This window comes from Lutra lutra, chromosome 3 (assembly GCF_902655055.1).
Source record: "Lutra lutra chromosome 3, mLutLut1.2, whole genome shotgun sequence".
Taxonomy (NCBI): Eukaryota; Metazoa; Chordata; class Mammalia; order Carnivora; family Mustelidae; genus Lutra; species Lutra lutra.
This window is the reverse complement of record NC_062280.1, coordinates 89,649,142-89,661,629: the sequence shown is the minus strand read 5'-3', so window position 1 is coordinate 89,661,629 and position 12,488 is coordinate 89,649,142. Positions and strand designations below refer to the sequence as shown.

At 35.2% G+C, this 12,488-nt stretch overlaps 1 protein-coding gene across 1 annotated transcript in view; it reads right to left on the bottom strand.

The window, feature by feature from the left end:
- Positions 1 to 11,229, bottom strand: part of LRP1B (LDL receptor related protein 1B) — a 1,982,574-nt gene extending 1,971,345 nt beyond the window's left edge. The window contains 1 exon segment of the mRNA XM_047722477.1: positions 10,593 to 11,229. Coding sequence (XP_047578433.1) covers positions 10,593 to 10,773 — 181 coding nt within the window. The 5' untranslated portion in view covers positions 10,774 to 11,229.
- Positions 11,230 to 12,488: the final 1,259 nt, after the last annotated feature.

Below are 12,488 nucleotides of genomic sequence, written 5' to 3'. Positions count from 1 at the left end.
ACCTGTATAACGGACAAATAAACTGAGTGGGAATATTTGGGGAGCTAAATTTGTACTTTGGAATGCAGATTTGAATGTGAAGTTTTAAAACCAATCTCTGACTTTGTCTAAGGTAGATATAAGGAAAGAGAGCCAAAAAAGAAAAAGAACAATTGAAAAAAAATCAATGGAATCAAATCCTGAAACAATCTTTAAATAACTTAGGGTGCAGAGTAACTCACTCATCTTCATACAAACAGTATTTCCTTCAAACACTGTATTTCTTTCTTCATTCTCATGGACCTTCCAGGCTTGGATATTTTTTCCTTTTTCCTTTCCCATCAGTTTTATAATACCTTTCTCTCAACTCTTTTTCCTTTCTAGCTCCACAAGAACTCAATAGACCCAAATGAGTTTGTTTTGTAGCCATAAGCAATCTTTCCCTGAAAATCCAAACTTGTACAATTGTTAAACTGGTGTTTCATTGCTTGTCCTGGTTTTGTTGTTCAGTTGTTTCTTTCTCTAGTCTATAAATCACCCTGAATGGTACATAGTAGTTACTATAACAGTTATTCAATGAATGTGTGGATAAATACAGAATAATCCAAAGGCCCTGACTGACAAAGAGGAATACCCACTAGGTCATAAATGCTTACCCAGTAGATTTTCCACTATTTACTGTCACTACCCCCTTCCTTTTTAAGGTTTTCTAGGAATTACCAGGCAAGGTAATGAATATAGCCAATAGCAGTATTCTTAACAATTTCTTCCCTTTAATCGAATATTCATTAGTGGGAACTCAACTATCAGCACAAATTCCTCTCAATCATGCAAAGATTTTGGGGACAATGAAAACGGGTTCTTCCTTGAAAACTCTGAGGATCTCAAGGAAAAAAAAAATTGCACAAATGAATCTTCATCACATAGGCCAACGCCTATTCCTTCTGCTGCTATATTCATTTAGATTAGTAGAAATAAAAGAAAAAAAATATTACTGCCATTTTTACTAATGCTTAGAATATCACTAAGTGCATTATTTTAATAAACCCCCAAAGAATATTATGAATCTGACTCTACTAATTCTATTTTACAGACATTGTATGGGAAAACATGGCGTAATAGGGAAGATGGTATTAATATTTCTGAAATAAGGGAAAAGGTAACAAGGCAAGAAATATTGCAGCATCCACACGTGACCCTCACATGCTTTTACACTGAGAAACACGTTTCATGCAAATCAATAAAAGGTGCAGCAAAAGGAATGTATTCATTTTTAAATAGCCTTCACTGTTAGCCTTTACTTTCAAAGACAATAGTTTGAGTCTGTATTTAAATCCAGATACAGCCTTATCCTGTAGTACCAGGCAATAAAATATGTTGCCTGGTAATACATTCAGTATTATAGAAAATCTCCCTGAATTAAAGATATGATTTCTCCTCTACCTAGTCCTCATCTACATTGCCATCTCCTCATTTAAGTCATCAACATCTCTCTCCAGGACAATTCTGACAGCCCTTTAACTAGATTACTGTATCTCTCTTATTCTCCTTCATTCAGCAGCAACAAGCATGAGCTCTTAAAAGTCAAGTGGTGTCATGTCACCTCTGATTAAACATTCATTCGCTGCCTGTTGTAATAATAACAAAACCCAAATGCCTCACCTTGATCTTCATTGTCCTGTGGACCTGTTTATGGCTTTACCATATATATGCCTTTTCCAGCTCATACTCTTTCCCAAACACTCAGAGTTCACTTCCAACATACAAACAGACTTTCTCACTCTAGAATACCAAATTCTTGACTCCCTCTCAAGGGTTTGCATGGAAAGCTTTTCCTTCAGAACTACTCATACTTGTTCCCTCTCTTTCTTTTATCTCAGCAAATAGGTCATCCTTCTCAAAGGCCTTCTGTGATTATAGCCACCAATTACTTCTCTCAATTACATCACATTATTTTTTATTTCTTCTTAGAACAAAATATTATTTGTTTGTTTGCTGACTGTTCCTCCCTGCACTAAAATATAAGCTACATCAAACCAGTTGCATTGTCTAACTTGCTCACTTGCCTCATCCCCAACCTTCAGAACAGTACACAGCACATCATTTGCTGTACTTTGCCGAATGAATGGATATGTAAGTGAATGATCCACGTGGATCCACATCAACCAACCACATGGATTAGGAATCATATGAATTCAGTAGGGAAAAAACTGAAAAAGATTAAAGCATCTAGAAAATATAAGGGATTTCTGGTTTTATAGTGAAATATAGGATTTAATATGTTTTCACATACATTATTTTCCTTGCTGTCATGGAAGGTGTAAGGGGGCACCACTTTGTCTCTTTTATGTAATTGGTTAGAGGGGTTTTCTGGAAAACTCTGGTGGTGTTTTCACAGGCACCCAGATTAAAATACACATAAAAGAAAACCCCCATGCTCTTTAGATCATTATGTTTCCATAGCAGTGAGAGAAAGCAAGAAGAATGGAAAAAGTGGTAAGATTTTGGTTCTTACACTATTAAGGATTAATTCCAAAAGACTCGACAATATCCTTAACAAGCGCAAATAGGAAGAAAACATCCTAGTAGGGGAAAGAACTATTTCCAAAGATGGACAGATGCAGAATGTTTAAATTCTAAATTCCACCTGTTCTTCATGTTAGCCAATGTTGGATTAAATCAACCTATTTTCCCCCAAGTATGATATGTATCCACTAACATTATGTGTCATTAGCATGGTGTTGGTGAACTACTAGCATTTTGTTAAAATAACAGCAGGACAAGGACTCAGCAAAAGGGCCTGAATTCTGAGTTAGTAATTCTATCTATAAATCTAGCTGTTTTTTTTTTTTTTTAAATCTGAGAAATACAAATGCCCAGTAGGCATGATCATAATATTTTCACCTGAAGAGACAAAAATCTCACCCATGAGCTGGCATCGTTATCCCTGTAAAGAGCTTAATTATGAGAAAATGCCTTAAAAATTAATAGAGTTGAATAAAGTGGAATATTTTAATAAAGCATACTTGCTACTTTAACATTTTCATACCAATAAAATATACCATTAAAAGCTTTAGGAAATGCACACAAGGTCTTAGATAATCTAAAAACCAAATCTTTTTTTAAATTTCAGAATACATATTTTAGCAAAAGCCTGAGATTCCTAATTGCCTCAGTGATTTGGTCTGTATGGATGGAAGTTTCAATAAATCCTTACTGTCAATGCACTCCAGCATCTTTGTCCTTCCTCTCCTTATACAACCTTATTTTTAAAGAAAACAAACCATTCTAAACCCATTTCTGTTATATGCCTTATACCTACAGTTTTTCTTTCTCACAAATATCTTAAAATACCCTTGGAACACTCAAAGCAAGCAACCACAACTAAATTTCACTTCTCCTCTTCTCCCCCACCCCATTTTTAGCTATCTTTTCTCATTTTAAGGAAAAAAAAAAGGCTATGATAACAAATTGTCATTAAAGAAAAACTCAGCGGTAGAAAAATTCTTAAGGAATTATGTATTCATATTTCTAAAGTTAAGCTGTCTTGGAAGTCTTGAAGTATGTCAATGCAATGTAGAAAAGTTAGGAAGGAATGTCCTATTGATTGTAAGAATAAAACAAGAGACGATCTGTGGTACCTTGATCTTACCTAAAGAAGAAAAGTATTCTTTCGACTAAAATGAGGTCGTGTTTCAACAATACCTGTCTTTGGTCTGAAGGCTAAGCCAGCCAGGACAATGAGGTGCTTGCATCTCAGGAAGGGATGTCTGACTGTTAATAAGAATGCATTGTGAGATAAAATGTAATGCCGGCATCTTAGCAAGGCAACACGCTCTATCTTCTTCAAGTTTTTTTTTTTTTTCTTTTTTCTCTTACTTAATAAAGTTAGAAGAAATCTCATATAAAAGGTACTTTCACAACTTGTTTTCTATAAAGGATATAGTTATAATATTAGTCATGTATTAATGGAAACTTTCATACATACATGATTATATCCGAGAAAAATAAGATTAAACAGATGACTGTACAGTAAGAATATATTAATCGAATTACTTTTCATTCTTTCTACAGGTAAACACACCTTTGGCAAGTATTGCATATTTATAACTATTTTGAAATATCGAGAAACCCCAAATATTCCACAAATACATACAAATATGAAAGCATAATTATTGAACAATAGAAGTAACACAAGCTTTAGGAACTTCAGCATTAGCCTTTCGCACTGGTGATACTTATAAGAATCTAACCTACTGGGAAATCAACAGCCAATGAACGGCCCCATTTATTTAACTATGCCATTGCATTATCTAACCATAACTGGATATCCAATTGCAGACTGAAAATAAGTTAATGTGACTGCATGAGAAAGTTATTATACTCACATTTATAAACACACTAAATCCTGTTATCTATTATATCACTGCAATGATTTCTACTATATATCCTGTGTTGAGAAAAGTCTTAACTTTGAAATAATATTTAGGAATATATTTTAATTTTTAAAAATATTTTCCAAAATGAGAAAAATAAATTTGTTAATAAAGTCAATAATGAAAAATAATAAATTTCTAATTACTTTCAATAAAGTAATTATCTGAATATGAATGAATTGAGAGCATATACTTATTTGTATTCAGTATTAATTTAGATTCTTATGCTAACACATGATAAAAATATATATTACTACCAAAATATATTACATTTCTCTGTTATGACAGGAATAATGGCAAAGGTACATATTACTTACTCTACAAGGTATAGAGGGTAACTGTCATGCATAAGTGTTTTAGGAAAATGTATTGTTTTTGTTATTTTTCCACAAAATTCAACTTTAGGCTTTTAATGCAAGATCAGTTCTATTGTTTCACCTCATCTGATTGGCTACTATCTAAAACTGTGATTCCCATTTAGTTACTAGTCAGTTTCATCAATTAGTTTAGTCAGGAAGCTCAGTCAAAATAATTGGGTTTGTATAGAGATAGCCTAAATCAATAGGATGGAGAGAGAGACATAAACTATATTTTGGTATCACTGAATTCAGAACAGAGCAATAAATAATACATATTTTCTAACTTGGCCTTGTAGTTATGCCAGGGGGGAAATGGGAGGCCACCAAATCATTTATGAGGAGAAAATATAGATCTAAAATTGTGAAGGCAGCTTATAGCAGAAAAACTTCTAATAGAAAAATATATACATAAATTTTGGAGGTCTAAGCTTGCTTGTTCTGATGTGTTGCAAAATTTCCTGAAGGCTTCATTCCCCTTTCTATAACATGAAGCATTCAGATGTACTTGGAGAGATTAAGATTTCATTAAAATGAAAGAGCACAAAATTGTGAGAACAGTGATTAAATATTATGGCAAGCGCAATACTTTTCAAAAACAAGTGAGGAAGATACACTCATTGGCACATGTGGATTAGTCCAAAAGTAACTTTTTAAAACTCTAATTTTTTATTTAATGTTTAAACAATAGAAGCCCCCCCTCCCCCAAGGAATTAACAAGCTCTAAAGATCTCCATCTTTAATAAAACAACTGGAAAATGTTCCCCAGAGCCGGTAGACCATTAGATTTGTGGTTGGTATGTGGCAATTTCATCCCTCTGCATCTAGTTAATGGGTTTTTATATAGGTTAAATTTGGAGGATATCAGTCCACATGGAAATATTAAAAAAAAAAAAAAAGATTAAAAAGCATCCCAGTACTTTTCTGTTTGATTAGTTTTATCCTCCCTTCCCCATCAAAAAACAAGCAACAAAAACAAAAACACCTTGTTATTTGCACTCTCTGTGCATCAAGGTGGTTTTTGTCATTATTCTTGGATTAAATATGGGGACCCAGATTTCTCATTCTAGGTAGTTTTTGAACTGCCTGGAGTAAATATGATGATTTTCCCGATAGAAATTTTGTCCAGTACGTACTCTGGTTAACTCATTTTAAGAGTACTCAACCTTTCACTTTAGTTTTGTTTAGCATTCCAGCTACTAAAAACATTGTTTCAAATTACAAGCATGGAGGGCATCATAATTACAGGTATATTGAAAGCAAATGCATTTAACATTTATATCCTCCACTGTCAGATTTTGTTACAACAAAATATTTGTTACATTGGAAATTCATCATTAGAATATTGAGTGCATGTTGGGTTTTAGGAGTTGAAAAATAATTGTTAAAATTTTTCCATTTCACATTTTTGCTTTTCAAGGAGGCAATATCACAAAGATAGACATGTATTTTCTGGAATTTGAAAAAATGAAAGCTTCATATAAAAAAATCTCTAATTTTCAGGCTAGAATAGTGTTTTTAAAGAACGTTTGTGCCAGGGCAGCCATTTTAAATAAGATATGTATATATAATCTTTAAAGAAGATTTTAGATATACATGTTATGTAAGATAATATATATTATGTATATAGTATACATATAATAGGTTGCACTCACAGCTAAATTAATTTAATGACATCATGTTGGTACAATCATGTTTAACTTTTAGCATTAATTCTACTTTCATTGAATGTACCTATCTAAAATGAAGACAAGTGTTTCCTTTGTACAAGAATTGTTTTGACAGACAGCTACAGAAGATAGAGAAATCTTTCAATACATCTGGTTGGTACTTTTTACTATACAAAATCCCTATTACTAGGAAGGAATTGAAAAAAGGGGAGTGTACATTTCATATAAGATGTAAAAATTGATACTAGAATCATAAAAATAAATTGATCATAATCATAATAATATATGGAATGGAGGGAAGATATAGAGATCCCTCACCATTGTAATTATTGTAGAAGACCAAATAATGTTCAGTCCAGATAACTTTAAATGGAGCCTATCTTTATGGTATACCCAAGGCTCTGAAAAGAAAATGACAAGGCAAATAGTAAGAAATCAATGTCCTGGATCCAATACACTTGCAAATTAAAAATTTCTGCATGTCTCCACCATGAATGACAAGTAGTATTTAGAAAGTGTCATATCATGCTTAAGAATATATTCACCATATCATTCATCCACCCCCCTTTCTAAGAAGATAGACATCCTTCACTTCCACTTAAAAAATATCACTTCCATCTTAATAACTCTCGCATTCTTAACATTTGGGTTTTCTGCAATATTTGCATGTATCTCCCCCCTTTCTTAGAGGTTTAATTATATCCAACCTCACGTTGATGGAAGTTTCTTTATATTATCTTTATACTGCAAACATTTTCATAAGATATTTATTATGAAATGAGAAGAAAATAATTATTTTAGGAATTATTATTTTCTCTAAAGATACTTTAATCTCTTTAGGAAATATTAATTTGGATTTAGTCTTTTCCTAAATTTGCTTTTTTTCCCATTTTTCTTTCCCTCAGTTACTCTGTTCACTGCAATTCACATTTTTTCTCCTGTTTAAACATGTTGAAATTGTTCTTTGTTTTCCCATTGTCTCCTTCCATTCTTACCAGTTTCAATTTAAGCTTGAGAAAAGATAGAAAGAAGAAATCTCAAAGATTACAGAGACTTCTTCAAAACAAAACTTTTATGTTTGTGGAATACAAAGAAACATGGATTTCAGTTCATTCTTCTTTAAGTAAAGGAAGATTAAAATTTTGACATACACATGATTGCCATTTTTAGATGGCTTTAGAGACATATACATTTAAATGATTATAACAGCATGAACTTTAATTGTTTGAAAATATGTTTCCCCATCTTATCAGACTCAGGAATTTAAATGAAACTAGTTTTGGGTTTCTCAATCCCTTTTATTTTCAGAAAATTTGACAATTTAAAATACACTTCCTTTTAAGTCTTAATCCCTATCAAGCAATACTTTGATATGATATGACATTGTTATATGACACATTGGTTGATCCTAAGTGAATATGATTTATCCCTCACATTTTGCTGTTAAGAGTTACAAAGATGTTTCCTTTTTTCGATGTGATGAAATCTAATAAGAACTGACATGTACATTAGCTTAACTCTGTATCAAAATCAATATAAACCAAGAAAATAAACAACATAGAATTAGAAGGACAAGTGCATGTGTAAATCAAACACAAGCAAATGCCTCAAAGTATTCTTCTGTTTAAAAAAAAGAATGTTTGAGCTTATGCTCAAAAAAATTAAAAACAAGGAGCAACACAGGTAGAAGGTAATACAACCATTTCTATCTAGTTCACACAGTTTAAGAAGTCACCCATTACCCAATATGTATTTGGAGAACCTGAAAGTGATTTCTCATTTTCTGGCATGAAGCTAGCTCCTGCACCACAAAACACACCTGTGTAATCCACATGCCTATTTTATTCCTCAAGGACAATTGACATAAGCCAGTGCAGAAAGCTACATCTCATTAACCTCTTTCTTGAGTTTATATTCCCATATCATCTGTTTCAGCATTTCACTGAGGAAAGTTTGTCATAATGCAGCAGCACTTTCTTTTTTAACTTTAAACAAGATTTCTCTTTTTTTCCCCTTTTTTTCCAAATAAGACCCACCCTTTTTACTTTTGATAGATAGCTGGGACAATTTTAGCTCCTTCCTAACAGTTAGGAAAGTTGTGTTAAATATACATAATAGTGGCAAAGTGTTGGTCTACAACTATTTTTACTTGTGCTATCTTATAATAGTACTTTTTATACTGATATGATGATATATGACACTATTTTAGTTCAGGAAAAAGTAACAATTCTTTTCCATATGCCCTTTTTATATCTTAGATGTCCCTGTCCCTCACAGAACTAAATTTGCATCAAATTATTATCTTTTAAGATATTAGTTTTCTATCTAAGGAGAAAATCGGAGGTCTGTATGTTTACTTTTTTATGATATATATAATTCTCTTCAGGTATTCATTCTAATCGTTGCAGTGACAACTCTTTCCCTCATAAATACATCCAAAATCACTGAGGACTTAGTTCTAGATGAGGTCAAATTTGCAGAGATTGGGCACTTAATCAGAAAAAGCCCAAGAGCAGGAGTCTGCAGTGCCATTATATTCTGCTAGCTCACAGGGCTGAAAAGCTTCATTCCGTTCTTCTGCTCTGGTCCAACTTCAAAGATTCTTCCTAAGAAAGGTTGAGAGCTGATTGTTCCAGATCAAAGACATCATCATTTCAAGTTAGAGCTATATGCTTCCATTTTATCAGTATAGTTTTCAACTATTCCACACCAACTTCAAGGCAAGTTAAGACAAGTTTAGAAGCTATGTGGTTAGGTGGCAATGTTATGTTTAAAAGATTATCACTCAGTTAATGTCAAATTTTCTAAAGGAACTAATATTAGTCTCACCACTGGTAAAGGAAATGTGTGAGCACATTATAAAGATCATAATCTGGTTGCCAACAGCAGACTGGATAGAAAGACTACAATTCATTCTCCTGTTCTCTACTATAATGAAGCAATAATTTTTAGTCAATTCATAATTCGCTTCATGTGAACACAGTCACTAAATATCTCAATGCAACATTTTGCCTATTTACTTGACATTGGGATCCAGGATCCTTTCTATCTTTGTTACTTTTTTTTCTATTTTTCTTTTTTTTTTTTTTTTAAACATCACTGACAACAACAGCAAACCAAAATATTATCAGTCAATACGAATATATATGTGTATATATGTATATAAATATGTATGTATATATAAAGCCTAGATCCATGATACTCCTGATTTTACTCTAGGGAGTTAACCATTCCAATGCCAGCGGCCCAAATATTCATCTACCTCCCCCCACCTTTTTTTTCATTCGTGCAACTGTTGTCAAAGATTGTCAAACTTGCACAGGGATTCCTGGGTTTCCAGATCAAAAGTTTACACAATCTAGGTTTATTAACATTCCTACATCCTCTCTCCTCGGCTCCCCATACACATTCCCATTTAAACTTCTACCATTCATCAGCTATTTTGAAACAAGCAAACAAGCAAACAAACAATGGCAAAACGCCAATGGTGGGTAAACAACGTCATCTGGTGCCATGAGCTGTGCCACAGACCTTCAGAATCAAGAAAGTCAAGTTCAAGCAGGTGCCTGAGCCCAAAAGCGCCCTGAAAGCCTAAGCCTCTGAGCTAATGACTGGAATCTCACTCGAGTCTGCCTCAGAAGGGGCTACAGAAACGAAAGGGGCTTTAGTGGGCACTTTCCCCCGTCCACACACCCTGGGTGCAGCAGGTAGGGAAGTTAACCTCGAGCTAACTTGACGGAGCACACACAACGCAGAGAAGCCAGAGCCTGCAAAAGCTAAAAGCTATGAGACTCCGCGCCTAGGGAAGTCTTGGAAATGCGAATTCTGATTCCAGCATCTGCAGCGCTTGGGTGCGCGGGCAGAAGCGCGCAGTCAAGTCCAAACGGTCCCAGTGGGGGACAAAATAAGGGCTGGTAAATGGCCAAAGAAAAAAGCTTGGTGGGGAGGAGGAAGGAAGCCGAGGGCTCTTGCACCTGGTTCAGAAATCGCCCACTGCACCTCTCACCCCATCGAGGCCGGAGCACAGTGGCCAGCCAGTCCCGGGGAGCGGGGCCACAAGGACTTAAGTTTCACGCTCACTTATCTACAAGCATCGCCCAGCAGGAAAGCCGAGGAAAAAAGGGGATGCCAGGAGGGAGTTATTTCCTTACCTCGGTCTGCTCCCACGGTCAGCACCTGGGCGACAGGCAATAATCCCGAGAGAGTGAGTAAGGCGAGGAGGAACTCGGACATTGTGGTCGCTCGGTAAGGAAGCCTGCGCTGGAGACTGCTCCGCGGCGCCCTCGGCCCGGCGGCGGCGGCGGCTCGGAGCCCCGAATCGAGCAGCGTCATTTACAAATGTCACTGGAAATTCTTCAGCTCAATGAGCCCAGCCAGTCCGCCTTCTCCTGCCTGGAGCAGGATGTGGAAGGTGTACGGATGCGCGCGTGGGGGAGAGAGAGAGTGTGTGTGAGCGCCAGCGAGCCGCTCCTGTGTCTTGACTTTTCAATGCAGGGTACGTCTGATCTTACATCACGCAAAGAGGGGCAGTGAGAGATGCCAGCGGATGGGAATTCACTGATTAATCACCGAATCCACCACACACCCCTTCGTCGTCCACCTAAATCACATCTATTACTTAGTAAGAAGCATTTAACACAACAGGAAAATACCACCGCGAACTGAGAGCACCACAAATCACAATTATTTCAGTCTCCTTGAAGGGAAAGTAACTCCAAAGCTGGTTCTGTAGGGATTTGGGTCTTGAGAGAAGGGGGAGACTTCTGCATTGGGCTGAGCCAGCCAAGCGCCTAGGAAGCTCCGCATTTAACAGCCAGCTCGGAATTAGCAGCTACAGCGCTGGGATGCTTCTCTCGGCAAAGCAGATTTGGTCCCTTCCCTCCCCGGAAGCTTCCTTCCCGGTAAGGAAGGACAAGCTAAGTAACTGAGCTTCTCTTAAAAAAAATGGTTTCATCTGCTCAACACACATACGCAAAGCTTTTTGAATTGCTCTTTTAACTTTTATGCTGAGTAGCACCTGGGGACAAAGATGCAAAATATAGTGACTCAGCAGAAACAAAACCCAAAACAATCCCCAAAGTCATTACCCCTTGCATAAGAAGGGAAAGTGAATGGAAAGGAGTCGCTACGCAGGGAATCATAGAGCAAAGGATTGGCACTTTGTTTTGTTGCCGTGGATTTCTCTCTTTAAAAGGGTTCCTCAAACCATTTTAAACATGTGCTGGGGATTTTTTTTTTTTTTTACTGTTTTTGCTTTGTTTTTCTTTTTCCACATAGTACAATTATAGTTTAAAAACTTTCCCAAACCATCTGAGGCATGAACATGAATCAGTGGAATTAAAAAAAAAAAAAAAAAAAAAAGTTGTTTGTATGACCACTTGAGTTTTTTAATATGATCGCTCAAAAACCTAAAATTTTAGTTAGCTATTCAGAAATGGCTAACGAGTTAAAATTCAGAAATCTTAATAGTTGAAGGCTTATTTTTTCCTTGTAACATCCATAACTCTTGCCTAAGAGCTAGGGTTGAAAAATGTTTCATATTTGATATTTTGAAACTTGAAATGGATGTAAGGAAAACTATAAGAAAAGAATAAAACCAAGGAACAGAATGATTGAAAAGCAAAGGAAAGATACCCTAAACACTCTGTACTGTTTACTGGTTGAAATAATACAGATGAATGCCAGCACCATGAGCTGAATTACCCAAAACATATTTGGAGGCTCCTTAGAAGCCATTAAAATTAGACTGGATCAGAGAACACAAAGGTGACTCTAAAGGAAATTGCCAAGAATATGTGAAATTTGCCATTCTACACTTACACTGTGATTATAAAATGTCCTTTATATCATTTTTGCCATACTGTAAATTTTAAATTTGATGTTCCCTTGTATATCAAACCATTTAGTGTCTAAAAAGATGACTCCTTGCACCTTTAAAAGTGTATGTTTTCTTTTCTTCTAAAGTTGTTATGTGGGTAATTTCACCTAGTCATTTTTACTTTTCACAAAAAGATATACCATATAGGAAATATAAAAAGGTATTTTTC